Raw genomic sequence first — 14,194 nt, forward strand, 5'->3', positions numbered from 1 at the left:
AGGTAAGACACTTCCGCCATCCCCACCTTGCACTTCTCCGCTTTTACAGTCAGCCCAGCCCCCTGGAGTCGGTCCAGCACTTGTCTAACCTGGGACACGTGGTCCTCCCAGGTCTGGCTAAAGACACAGATGTCATCAATATACGCCACGGCAAAACTCTCCATCCCCCTCAGGAGCTGGTCCACTAGGCGCTGGAAGGTGGCCGGCGCTCCCTTGAGGCCGAAAGGCAGGGTCAGGAACTCATAGAGCCCCAGAGGGGTGATAAAGGCCGATTTCAGCCGGGCATCTGCATCCAGCGGCACTTGCCAGTAGCCCTTTGTAAGGTCCATGGTGGTAAGGTACCGAGCTCCTCCCAGCTTGTCTAGGAGCTCGTCCGGCCTGGGCATGGGGTAGGCATCAGATACAGTGATGGCATTGAGCTTCCGATAGTCCACGCAGAACCGGACCGACCCGTCCTTTTTGGGGACCAGCACCACCGGCGAGGCCCAAGGGCTGGCAGATGGCTGGATCACCCCCAAAGCCAGCATGTCCCGGACCTCTCTTTCCAGGTCCTGAGCAGTTTTCCCTGTGACTCGGAAGGGGGAGCATCTTATCGGCGGGTGCGACCCTGTCTGCACCCGGTGGACAGTCAGATTAGTGCGTCCAGGCTGGTTGGAAAACAGCTGTCGGTACGGATGCAGCACCTCCCTGACCTCATCTTGCTGGGCAGGGGTTAGCTGATCCGAGAGGGGAATTGTTTCCAGGGGGGAACCAGCTCTAGTCCCAGGGAATAGATCCACTAAAGGGTCATCTCCCTGCTCTTCCCACTGTCCACACACGGCCAACACCACATTCCCCCTGGCATAATATGGCTTCATCATATTCACATGGTACACCCGGCGGTGGTGCGCCCGGTTCGACAGCTCCACCACATAGTTTACCTCATTGAGCTGCTTGACGACCTTGAAAGGGCCCTCCCAGGCGGCCTGTAGTTTGTTCTTTCTCACTGGGATGAGAACCATCACCGGATCCCCGGTGGCGTAGGCACGGGCCCTTGCCGTGCGGTCATACCAGACCTTCTGCTTCTTCTGGGCTCTGGCCAGATTCTCCCTGGCCAGGCCCATGAGTTCAGCAAGTCTCTCTCGGAAGATCAGGACATACTCCACCACTGACTCTCCATCGGGAGTGGCCTTCCCCTCCCACTCGTCTCTCATCAGGTCCAGGGGGCCCCTCACCCTCCTTCCATATAACAGTTCGAAAGGCGAAAATCCGGTAGACTCCTGTGGCACCTCCCTGTACGCGAACAGCAGGTGAGGTAAGTACTTGTCCCAATCCTGTGGGTGCTGGTTCATAAAGGTTTTCAGCATCATCTTTAGCGTCCCGTTAAACCTCTCCACCAGCCCGTTGGACTGGGGGTGATAAGCTGAGGCCCAGTCGTGCCGGACCCCACATTTCTCCCACAAGCACCGGAGCAGGGCCGACATGAAGTTGGAGCCTTGGTCTGTCAAGACTTCCTTGGGGAACCCCACTCGGCTGAAAATGGTCAGGAGCGCATCGGCCACGGTGTCTGCTTCAATGGAAGCTAAGGGCACTGCCTCGGGGTAGCGGGTGGCAAAATCTACCACCACCAGAATGTATTTCTTCCCCGACCGGGTCGTCCTGCTGAGAGGCCCCACGATGTCCATGGCCACCTTCTGGAAAGGCTCCTCTATGATGGGCAAAGGTCTCAAAGCCGCTTTCCCCTTGTCCCGGGCCTTCCCCACCCTCTGACAGGGGTCACAGGATCGGCAATACTGCCGGACCGTGGTAAAGACCCCGGGCCAGTAAAAGTTCTGTAGCAACCTCTGCCGGGTGCGCCGGATTCCCTGGTGCCCTGCGAGGGGGATGTCATGGGCCAGGTACAGGAGCTTGCGGCGATACTTCTGGGGGACCACCAGCTGCCTCCTGATCCCACAGGACTCTACTTCCCTTGTGGGAGCCCATTCTCGGTATAGGAACCCCTTCTCCCACAGGAACCTCTCCTGGCAGCCTCTCCTCATGGTCCGTACCACCCTGAGGTCGGCCAGGTCCCTGAGCTTCCGCAAGGAGGGATCTTTCCTCAACTCGGCCTGGAACTCAGCAGCTGGGGAAGGGATGGGGACCGGTTCCCCCTCAGTGGCCAGGTCTGAGGCCTCAGCCTCTCTGAGCCGTGCCCCTCGGCCCTCCCTTCCCACCAGGGTAGGGTCCTGCGCCTCCGGTGCGGTACCCTCCCCGAGGTCAGGGAGCAGTGGCCCTCGCCGGCTCTGGCTACGGGTCACAACCAGGGCGGTCTGGGGCTTGCTTGGCCAGTCCTCTAGGTCTCCCCCCATCAAAACTTCAGTGGGCAAATGGTGGTGTACCCCCACATCCTTGTGGCCCTCCTTGGCCCCCCATTTCAGGTGTACCCTTGCCACGGGCACCTTAAATGGGGTCCCACCCACCCCTGTCAGGGTCAGGTAGGTGTTGGGCACCACCCGATCTGGGGCCACCACCTCGGGCCGGGCCAGCGTCACCTCCGCACCCGTATCCCAGTATCCATTGACCTTCCTCCCATCCACCTCCAGGGGAACAAGGCACTCTCTCCGGAGGGACAGCCCCGCGCCCACCCTGTAAACTGAGCGCCCTGAGTCCAGAGCCTCCAGCCCTCTGGTGGAGCTGGCCTGGGGTACTCTTCCCTCCGGGGCAGGTGGTAAACTGGCAGCCCCCCTTGCCTGAGTCGTCTGCCCCTCGTCCAGCTGGGTCCCTACCCAGTTAACCCTGGGTAGGTTGGGTCTGCTCAGTTTGTCCCTGAGCCCAGGGTACTGGGACCGTACGTGGCCTCTCTGGCCACAGTGATAGCAGCTCAGGTCACGTTGGTCCCCTCGAGCGGGTCGGAGGGGCCCGACGCCAGGCGTTCCCCTTGGGAGGGGGTTCTCCCTATTTCCCCGCTGGGAGGCCCCCTGGTGACTCTCTCTCTGCATCGGGGGGGGCCTGTTCTTTTGGGACTCCTCCCGGCTACCCCCTGACCGACTGTTCACAAACTCGTCGGCCAGCTGCCCTGCGTGCTGGGGGTTCTCGAGCTTTTTGTCCACCAACCACAGCCTCAGGTCGGAAGGGCACTGTTCATACAGCTGCTCCAGTACAATTAGGTCAAGCAGGTCCTCTTTAGCTCGGGCCCCCGCTGTCCACTTGCGGGCATACCCCTGCATCCGGTTGGCCAGTTGTAGGTAGGTGACCTCAGGCGTTTTACGCTGACTCCGGAACCTTCTCCGGTACATCTCGGGGGTCAGCCCAAACTCACGGAGCAGGGCCTGTTTGAACAGTTCATAGTCCCCTGCCTCCGGCCCTGTCATCCGGCTGTACACCTCCACGGCTTTGGGGTCCAGTAAGGGGGTGAGAAACTGGAGCCTGTCTGCAGGGTCAACCCTGTGCAGCTCACAGGCATTCTCAAAGGCCGTCAGGAAGCTATCTATGTCCTCCCCCTCCTTCCGCTGGGCCAGGAAGCACTTATCAAAGTTCCTTGCAGTCTTGGGTCCCCCCTCACTCACCACAGCCGGGGCCCCACTGCTCTTCAGCCTGGCCAGCTCCAGTTCGTGCTGTCTTTGTTTCTCCTTCTCCTGGCGCTCATGTTGACGTTGTTTCTCCTTCTCCTCCTGCTCATGTTGACGTTGTTTTTCATGATCCTCCAGCTCCCTCATTTTCATCTCCCTCTCCCATTCCAGCCGCCTCCGCTCCAGGGATGGGGAGCTCCGCCGGGAGGATCCCCTGCTGGGTGCTGGGGTCAGGGTGCCCTCGGTATTCGCTGGGCTTCCCCCAACCCCTCCCCCAGACATAGGTAGGAAGGGTCTCGGGATGTCCTCGGCAGCAGTCTGACCCCTCCCAGCCCGGTCAGGCCCCAGGGCCCACGCTGCGTCTGCCGGGCGGCTCCCCTCAGGGATAGGGATCGGGTCATCCAAGCGATCCCTCTCCTCCAACTGGGCAATCAGTTGTTCCTTGGTGGACCTCCCGATGCGCAGCCCCCTCTGCCTGCACAGCTCCACCAGGTCACTCTTAAGGCGTTTAGCGTACATCTCCCTGCTGGCCACTCGCAGGCCGGGCAGCTTCCCACGGTTTCCAGGAAAAGCCCTTAGTGTGCCAGTCCTTCTTGAGGTCACCACCTCTTTGCCAGGGTCGAGCTGCAGACTCCTCCGCCCCTGGGACTGCTCGCTGCAATCCCCCGGGGGACCCTGTTACTGCAAAAGTCTTTCTCTCTGGTCACACATTCCCAGGGGTTAACCGCCCCCCGAAACCGTCTCTGAATCTTCAGCACGCCTGGTCCCCGTCAATTCCCCTTCGTTTTACTGTTCCCCAGTCACTTACTGCAGGGAGCGCCGTTCACGGGGTGCAGTAGATCCCACCGCTGCCACCAGTTGTCACGGAGTGTGGGGGAGTCCAGGCCCTGCACCCCTCTTCCTGGGATCCACTGAGACTCTCAGCCAGCCAGTAAAACAGAAGGTTTATTGGACAACAGGAACACAGTCCACAACAGAGCTTGTGGGTACAACCAGGACCCCTCAATCACGTCCTTCTGGGGGAGCAGGGAGCTTAGACCCCAGCCCTGGGGTTCCCTGTGTTCCTCCCCCCAGCCTCCAAACTGCCCACTAAACTCACCCCGCAGGTTCCCTGCTGCAGCCTCTGTTCACATTCCTGGGCAGAGGTGTCACCTCCCCCTCCCCCTCCTGGCTCAGGTGACAGGCTCTCAGGACTCCCATCCCCAGGGCACATTCCCAGGTCAACACTCCCCCCTCCCTGCTGAGTCACATCGTCACAACAAGGTCCCTCACCAAAGGCTCTTAAGCAAAGAAAGCTGTCATGGGATAAGAGGGAAGGTCTTCTCAGGGATCAGTAACTGTTAAAAGATAGGAAACAAAGGGTAGAAATAAAAGGTCAGTTTTCACAGAGGAAAGAGGTAAATATCAGGGTCCCCCAAGGATCTATACCGGGACCTGTGCTGTTCAACATTTTCATAACTGATCTGGAAAAAGGGTAAACAGTGAGGTGGCAAAGTTTGCAGATAACACTAAATTAATCAAGATAGTTAAGTCCCAGGCAGTCTGCGAAGAGTTACTGTGACGTTACTGATATAACCTGGGACCGTATAAATCATTGTTGCAACCACCGTTATCTATTTTCAGCAATATTGTACAAAGGTTGCCGTATAAGGTGTCTATGGAAAGGTTATGGCTTGCTGATCATGATTATGCTGTCTGCATTCAGGCATCATTTTTGCAGTTAAAGTTATGAATATTAGCTCTGTACTGGTATCTCGATGTGTTTTGTTTCCAAGAAGCCTTCGTAAAGCATTTGGTCAGCTTCTTGAAAGGAATTTGCAAGTTAAGTGCCCTATCAAGAAACACTTAACTGACAATAGACCGTGGGAGACTCCAATCCACATAAGAAGTCTTCCTGGAGACGTTCAGGATAGAATGTGGGCAATGGCTGCCACCTGTAAAAACAGAGTCATGCATGGACATGTGACTCCAAACTCCATTTTTGCTGTAATTTTCCACGGTAAGAACAAAGAGGGGTTCTTACACCTGGAGGAGACTATAAAAGGCTGATGCCTCATCTCCATCTGGTCTTCAGTCCTGCTTCTTACCTCTGGAGGGACTTTGCTACAGACTGAAGCTCTAAGCAAAGGACTGAAGGACCCATCCCAGCTGGGGATGTTCTCCAGAGATTGGATTTGAACCTGCAGTTTATTCCCTCACTGCTGCAAGCCTGAACCAAGAACTTGGCCGTTCCTGTCTGTCATTGATTCCATTTCACCCATTCTAGCTCTCATCTCTATCCTTTTCCTTTTCTGGATAAACCTTTAGATTTTAGATTCGAAAGGATCGGCAGCAATGTGATTTGTGGGTAAGAGCTGATTTGTATATTGACCTGGGTCTGGGGCTTGGTCCTTTGGGATCAAAATAACCTCTTTTCTCTTACTGGGGTATTGGTTTTCATAACCATCTGTCCCCATAACGAGTGGCCCTGGTGGTGATACTGGGAAACTGGAGTGTCTAAGGCAGGGGTCGGCAACCTATGGCACGCGTGCCAAAGACGGCATGCGAGCTGATTTTTATGGCACGCTCCTGCCTGCCGGGTTCCAGCCGCTGGCCCTAATCAGCCTGCTGCCGAACCCAGGCCGGGATCCCGGCAGGCAGCAGCGAGCCATTAAAAATCCTGCCCGCCCCGGCCGGCTCTTCTGCCCCGCCCCTCCTCTGTTCCCTCCCTGCGGCCGATCAGCTGACTGCCCTTGGCCCTTGCGAGGGAGGGGGGAAGCGGAGCTGCAGCTGTGCTCACTGCTCTGGGGAGGAGGTGGAGAAGAGGTGGGGATGGGGCCTTGGGGAAGGGGTTGGAATCGGCATATCCCCTCCAGCCTCCTGCCGTGAGCCGCTCAGGGCAAGGGGCTGGGCGCACCCCCACGACCCCGGCCCACACCCCAAGCCCTCTGCCCTGACCCCTGCACCTCCCCCACAAACACCCAGCCCTCTGCCCTGACCCCTGCACCCCCCCACAACCCCAGCCCTGACTCCAGCACCCCCCATACATACCCAGCTCCCCCACACCCCTTGCCCTGACTCCTGCACCCTCCTCACACACCCCCAGTCCCCCCACACACCCCACTCTTGCACCCCGCACATCCCACCCCCACCCCTCGCACCAAACGGGAGCTCCTGCTTCACCACCCCACCTCCCCACATTCCCACCTGCACCCCTCGCACCAAATGGGAGCTGCCCAGGTAAGCACTCCACACCCAAACCTCCTGCCCCAACCCTGAGCCCCCTCCCTCATTCTAGCTTCTGGCCAGACCCTACACCTCAACCCCCAGCCTGCTCCTTCACCTGTGCAGAGAGAGAGAGGAAGAGAATGGGCTAGAACCAGGGAGAAGGTAGGTACCCACTCTATATGGGCAGGGCCGGGATCCCAGACCAGCAACGGGCTGAGCGGGGCCTGCAGCTGGGACCCGGGCTGGCAGGAGCCGGCGGACAGAACCCCAGACCGGCAGCGGGCTGAGCCGCTCAGCACACTGCTGGTCTGGGGTCCTGGCCAATGGCCCCGCTCAGCCCGTTGCCGGTCTTGGGTTCTGGCTGCCGGCCCCTTGCCAACCAGGGTCCCAGCCCAGGCCCCGCTCAGCCTGCTGCCGGCCTAGGTGAACGGAAGCCCAGGCTGGCAGTGGGCTGAGCGGGCCAGCGGCGTAAGATCAGCATTTTAATTTAATTTTAAATGAAGCTTCTTAAACATTTTGAAAACCTTGTTTACTTTACGTAAGACAATAGTTTAGTTCTATAATATATAGACCTATAGAGAGAGACCTTCTAAAAACGTTAAAATGTATGACTGGCAGGCGAAACCTTAAATTAAAGTGAATCAATGAAGACTCGGCTCACCGCTTCTGAAAGGCTGCCAACCCCTGCTCTAAGGGAATTGCTTGTGTGACTTGTGATTAGCCAGTGGGGTGAGACCAAAGTCCTCTCTGTCTGGCTGGTTTGGTTTGCCTTGGTGTGCACGGGAACCCCAGCCTGAGGCCGTGACTGCCCTGCTTGAAGCAGTTTGTCCTGAACGGACACTCTCAGGCGGGTCCCGCTGGGACCAGCCTCGTCACAGGTGCAAAGGGATCTCCCAAACGGGGGCGAGTGGCTGCTAGTGATGCAATGCAGTATTTAGGCTGAGACAGAATTCCGGGTTTTTTACCTGTGGCTGCGTACGGTGTACAGCTCCTCCCCCAAGCCAAGGCCAAGGAACCAGTGAGGAGGGGCAAAGGGAGATGAGGGGGAGGCATAAGAAACACTAAAAGCCAAAGAAAAGCCTGGCCTCACTCCCTACCCTTCCCTCAAAAGAGGTACAAAAGAGGCGGCACCGAAGACCCCAGACTCACAACCCTCCAAAATGGAACAGGACCATAAACTGTAAAGGGTGGTGCCAGGCGTGCTCTACAGGTATAACTGCCCTGTTAATAAAGAGGAGGGGGACAGGGAACAGCTCTGCTGGTGTACAGAGTGCGGATTATGCTTGCTTGGTAACCCCAATAACCATCACATTGCCTGCACGTGGGACTCTGGCCTTCTGCTTTCTGTCTGGGTGACAAGAACCAAGGGAGGACGAGAGGAAGCCCTAACATGGGCAACAGAATGGCAGGTGAAATTCAGTGGTGATAAATGCAAAGTAATGCACATTGGAAAACTTCATCCCAACTCTACATACAAATTGATGGGGTCTAAATTAGCTGTTACCATTCAGGAAAGAGAGCTTGGAGTCACTGTGGAGAGTTCCCTGAAAAGATTCACTCAATGTGCAGCAGCCGTCAAAAAAGCGAACATTGTTGGGAATCACTGGGAAAGGGATAAATATGAAGACAGAAAATATCCTAATGCCTCTCTATAAAGCCATGGTACTCCCACACTTTGAATACCATTTCCAGATCTGGTCGCCCTATCTCAAAAAAGAAACATTACAACTGGAAAACGTACATATGAGGAGAGATTAATAAGACTGGGACTTTTCATCTGAGAAAAGAGACGACTAAGGGAGGATAAGATAGAGGCCTAAAAATCATGACTGGTGTGGAGAACGTGAATAGAGAAGTGTCATTTACCCCTTCACATAACACAAGAACCAGGGGTCACCCAATGAAACTAGAATCATAGACCCACAGGGTTAGAAGGGACTGCAAGGGCCACCTAGTCTAACCCTCTGCCGAGATGCAGGATTTGTTGTTTCTAAACCAACCATTAACAGGCAGCAGGTTTAACACAAACCAAAGGAAAGATTTCTTCACACAACACACAGTCAACCTGTGGCACTCCTTGCCAGAGGATGTTGTGAAGGCCAAGACTATAACGTGGTTCAGAAAAGAATGAGAGAAGTTCCTGGACGACACATGTGGAGACAGGGCCTGGGAGCTGGCCTGGTGCCGCAGCCTCACCTGCAATGCCCAGGAAGCGGTGGGAGAAGATGGAGAGCTGGATGGTGTCGAGCTGGGTGCTGATGGGGCCCTGCTTCTCAGAGCCCACGGCAATGCTGATGTCCCCATGGCGGGTGATGGAGGCCGTGCAGCCCGGCTCAATGAGGATGGTGCTGAGGAATGAGGCTGTGTTACTGCACATGCCCTGGGGAGGGTTCCCCAGGGCAGCACTTCCCATCGCCCCCCAGGACGTCCATCACCACCCACTGTCCAGAACTCCCTGAACCGCACTGCAGAGCCTCTCATGCAGGAGGGACAGAGACTTCCCCAGCCACAGAGCAAGTCAGAGGCTGGGCCGGGCACAGCACCCAGGAGCGCTGACCACCCATCTCAGCCCGGCCCAGCTCTCCCCTGTCGACTCTGGGCACAGCACCCAGGAGCGCTGACCACCCATCTCAGCCCGGCCCGGCTCTCCCCTCTCGACACCGGGCACAGCACCCAGGAGCGCTGACCACCCCTCTCAGCCCGGCCCAGCTCTCCCCACTCGACACCGAGCACAGCACCCAGGAGCGCTGACCACCCCTCTCAGCCCGGCCCAGCTCTCCCCACTCGACACCGAGCACAGCACCCAGGAGCGCTGACCACCCCTCTCAGCCCGGCCCGGCTCTCCCCTCTCGACACCGGGCACAGCACCCAGGAGCGCTGACCACCCATCTCAGCCCGGCCCGGCTCTCCCCTGTCGACACTGAGCACAGCACCCAGGAGCGCTGACCACCCCTCTCAGCCCGGCCCGGCTCTCCCCACTCGACACCGAGCACAGCACCCAGGAGCACTGACCACCCCTCTCAGCCCGGCCCGGCTCTACCCTGTCGACACCGGGCACAGCACCCAGGAGCACTGACCACCCCTCTCAGCCCGGCCCGGCTCTCCCCTCTCGACACCGAGCACAGCACCCAGGAGCACTGACCACCCCTCTCAGCCCGGCCCGGCTCTCCCCTCTCGACACCGGGCACAGCACCCAGGAGCGCTGACCACCCATCTCAGCCCGGCCCAGCTCTCCCCTGTCGACACCGAGCACAGCACCCAGGAGCACTGACCACCCCTCTCAGCCCGGCCCGGCTCTCCCCTCTCGACACCGGGCACAGCACCCAGGAGCGCTGACCACCCATCTCAGCCCGGCCCGGCTCTCCCCTCTCGACACCGGGCACAGCACCCAGGAGCGCTGACCATCGATCTCAGCCCAGCCCAGCTCTCCCCTCTCGACACCGGGCACAACACCCAGGAGCGCTGACCACCCATCTCAGCCCGGCGCAGCTCTCCCCTGTCGACACCGGGCACAGCACCCAGGAGCACTGACCACCCCTCTCAGCCCGGCCCGGCTCTCCCCTCTCGACACCGGGCAGAGCACCCAGGAGCGCTGACCACCCATCTCAGCCCGGCCCAGCTCTCCCCTGTCGACACCGGGCACAACACCCAGGAGCGCTGACCATCGATCTCAGCCCAGCCCAGCTCTCCCCTCTTGACACCGGGCACAACACCCAGGAGCGCTGACCACCCATCTCAGCCCGGCCCAGCTCTCCCCTCTCGACACCGGGCACAGCACCCAGGAGCGCTGACCACCCCTCTCAGCCCGGCCCAGCTCTCCCCTCTCAACACCGGGCACAGCTCCCAGGCGTCCTTATGCCCAGCGTCCTGCTTTCACCATTGGCCCAGGCTCTCCCCGCAGTGATGGGAATAGAACTCATATGTCCGGGCTCCATCTACCTCTCCTCCTACCTGTTCTTATCAATGATGATGCTGGGGCCGGGGATGGAGTGGTCCCAGGACAGATCCTCCAGCAGGTACACGCAGGTGTCCAGGTAGCCATCGGTGAAATAGCAGCGGGTCACCTGGCCAGGGAGAAAAAGGGGATGCCCTGAGAGTGCCTGGGCCCAGGTTCCCCCAACCCCGCCCTGTTGTGCATCACTTAACAGGGAACCCCCTCCCCCACCCCCTGGCATAGCTGGAGCCATTGTCTCAGCAGTTCAGATTGTGGGGCCATGGGCCAGGCACTGATGCTGCCCTGCCCCAGAGGAGCCATCTGGACCCACAGGCCATGGCTCAGCGCAGTCAGAGCACGCCTGGGCCCCAGGCAGCCTGCCCTCCCTGCATTCAGCGCCCCACGGGCCTGTGGTGCGCAGGAGAGGTGCCCATCGTGCCGCCCCCTCTCTGGGAAAAGCTGAGCCCCCGGGATCTGCTCCGAGGCAGGGCATGCGGGAGGACCAGCAGATCACTGACAGGCAGGGGCTTGTGGGTTTGCCCTGGGAGAGGTGCTGCCGCATCCCAGAGCCCACCTGCCCCTAGGCAGGGAGGGAGCAACCCCCTCTCCACTGCCCTAGGGTGGGGGGCGCTCACGGCGGGACGGGAGAGCGCTGCTCCCTCGGTCTCACCGTCTCCACACGGGCAGGTCTGCCGCTGGCCGCGACTGGCTCGTCCTGACCAATCCCGGTGCTCCCAGTGCCTCGCACCCGCACATCATCCACCACCACAGGGCGCCCGGGGATGGTGAAGCCAAACTCTTTCAGGTACCTGCAGGGCCAGGCAGCCGTTACCCCAGACACACGCTGCACCGGGGCTGCAGAGATGCCCACCAGCCCGGCATGTGGCTGAGAACAAGCCCCGCTGCACCCCTTGCAAGGCAGGGCTCCTCTGGGCCACAGGTGGGGCAGGGGCAGTGGCCTGGCAGACACAAGGCAAGTCTCCAGCGAGCCCTGGGTAGTTGCTGCCCACTAACCCTCAGGTGTCCAGTGACCATGAGATGGTCGAGTTCAGGATCCTGACACAGGGAAGAAAGGAGAGCAGCAGAATACAGACCCTGGACTTCAGAAAAGCAGACTTTGACTCCCTCAGGGAACTGATGTGCAGGATCCCTTGGGAGAATAACATGAGTGGGAAAGGAGTCATACATAGAATCACAGAATATCAGGGTTGGAAGGGACCTCAGGAGGTCATCTAGTCCAACCCCCTGCTCAAAGCAGGACCAATGGATGTATTGTATCTTGACTTTAGCAAAGCTTTTGACACGATCTCCCACAGTATTCTTGTCAGCAAGTTAAAGAAGTATGGGCTGGATGAATGGACTACAAGGTGGGTAGAAAGTTGCCTAGATTGTCGGGCTCAACGGGTAGTGATCAATGGCTCCATGTCTAGTTGGCAGCCAGTGTCAAGTGGAGTGCCCCAGGGGTCGGTCCTGGGGCCGGTTTTGTTCAATATCTTCATAAATGATCTGGAGGATGGTGTGGATTGCACTCTCAGCAAATTTGCGGATGATATTAAACTGGGAGGAGTGGTAGATACGCTGGAGGGCAGGGATAGGATACAGAGGGACCTAGACAAATTGGAGGATTGGGCCAAAAGAAATCTGATGAGGTTCAATAAGGATAAGTGCAGAGTCCTGCACTTAGGACGGAAGAACCCAATGCACAGCTACAGACTAGGGACCGAATGGCTCAGCAGCAGTTCTGCGGAAAAGGACCTAGGGGTGACAGTGGACAAGAAGCTGGATATGAGTCAGCAGTGTGCCCTTGTTGCCAAGAAGGCCAATGGCATTTTGGGATGTATAAGTAGGGGCATAGCGAGCAGATCGAGGGACGTGATCGTCCCCCTCTATTCGACATTGGTGAGGCCTCATCTGGAGTACTGTGTCCAGTTTTGGGCCCCACACTACAAGAAGGATGTGGATAAATTGGAAAGAGTCCAGCGAAGGGCAAGAAAAATGATTAGGGGTCTGGAACACATGACTTATGAGGAGAGGCTGAGGGAAATGGGATTGTTTAGTCTGCGGAAGAGAAGAATGAGGGGGGATTTGATAGCTGCTTTCAACTACCTGAGAGGGGGTTCCAGAGAAGATGGTTCTAGACTATTCTCAGTGGTGGAAGAGGACAGAACAAGGAGTAATGGTCTCAAGTTGCCGTGGGGGAGGTTTAGGTTGGATATTAGGAAAAACTTTTTCACTAGGAGGGTGGTGAAACACTGGAATCCGTTGCCTAGGGAGGTGGTGGAATCTCCTTCCTTAGAAGTTTTTAAGATCAGGCTTGACAAAGCCCTGGCTGGGATGATTTAATTTGGGATGGTTCCTGCTTTTGAGCAGGGGGCTGGACTAGATGACCTCCTGAGGTCCCTTCCAACCCTGATATTCTATGATTCTATGATTCAATCCCCAGCGAAATCATCCCAGGAGAGCTGGCTATATTTTAAAGAATCCTTATTGAGGTTGCAGAAACAAACCATCCCTATGTGGAGAAAGAATAGTAAATATGGCAGGCGACCAGCTTGGCTTAACAGTGAAATCCTTGCTGATCTTGAACACAAAAAAGAAGCTTACAAGAAGTGGAAGATTGGACAAATGACCAGGGAAGAGTATAAAAATATTGCTCAGGCTTGCAGGAGTGAAATCAAGAAGGCCAAATCACACCTGGAGTTGCAGCTAGCAAGAGATGTTGAGAGTAACAAGAAGGGTTTCTTCAGGTACAAGAAGAAAGTCAAGGAAAGTGTGGGCCCCTCACTGAATGGCGGAGGCAACCTAGTGACAGAGGATGTGGAAAAAGCGAATGTTCTCAATGCTTTTTTTGCCTCTGTCTTCACAAACAAGGTCAGCTCCCAGAATACTGCACTGGGCAGCACAGCATGGGGAGGAGGTGACCAGCCCTCTGTGGAGAAAGAAGTGGTTCAGGACTATTTAGAAAAGCTGGACGAGCACAAGTCCATGGGGCCAGATGCGCTGCAACCGAGGGTGCTAAAGGAGTTGGCGGATGTGATTGCAGAGCCATTGGCCATTATCTTTGAAAACTCATGGAGATCTGGGGAAGTCCCGGATGACTGGAAAAAGGCTAATGTAGTGCCCATCTTTAAAAAAGGGAAGGAGGAGGATCCTGGGAACTACAGGCCAGTCAGCCTCACCTCAGTCCCTGGAAAAATCATGGAGCAGGTCCTCAAGGAATCAATTCTGAAGCACTTACACGAGAGGAAAGTGATCAGGAACAGTCAGCATGGATTCACCAAGGGCAATTCATGCCTGACTAATCTAATTGCCTTCTATGACGAGATAACTGGCTCTGTGGATGAGGGGAAAGCAGTGGACGTGTTGTTCCTTGACTTTAGCAAAGCTTTTGACACGGTCTCCCACAGTATTCTTGCCAGTAAGTTAAAAGAAGTATGGGCTGGATGAATGGACCATAAGGTGGATAGAAAGTTGGCTAGATCATTGGGCTCAACGGGTAGTGATCAATGGCTCCATGTCTAGTTGG

At 57.2% G+C, this 14,194-nt stretch overlaps 1 protein-coding gene across 1 annotated transcript in view; it reads right to left on the reverse strand.

Annotated features, from left to right (window-relative positions):
* The window catches only part of OPLAH (5-oxoprolinase, ATP-hydrolysing), a 54,035-nt gene that overhangs the window by 24,163 nt on the left and 15,678 nt on the right, over positions 1–14,194 (reverse strand). The window contains exons 13-15 of the mRNA XM_048837049.2: positions 11,339–11,477; positions 10,686–10,798; positions 8,931–9,082 (exon numbers count right to left, since the gene is read on the reverse strand). Coding sequence (XP_048693006.2) covers positions 8,931–9,082; positions 10,686–10,798; positions 11,339–11,477 — 404 coding nt within the window. The remainder of the gene's footprint in view (positions 1–8,930; positions 9,083–10,685; positions 10,799–11,338; positions 11,478–14,194) is intronic.

Source organism: Caretta caretta, chromosome 2 (assembly GCF_965140235.1).
Source record: "Caretta caretta isolate rCarCar2 chromosome 2, rCarCar1.hap1, whole genome shotgun sequence".
Classification (NCBI taxonomy): Eukaryota; Metazoa; Chordata; order Testudines; family Cheloniidae; genus Caretta; species Caretta caretta.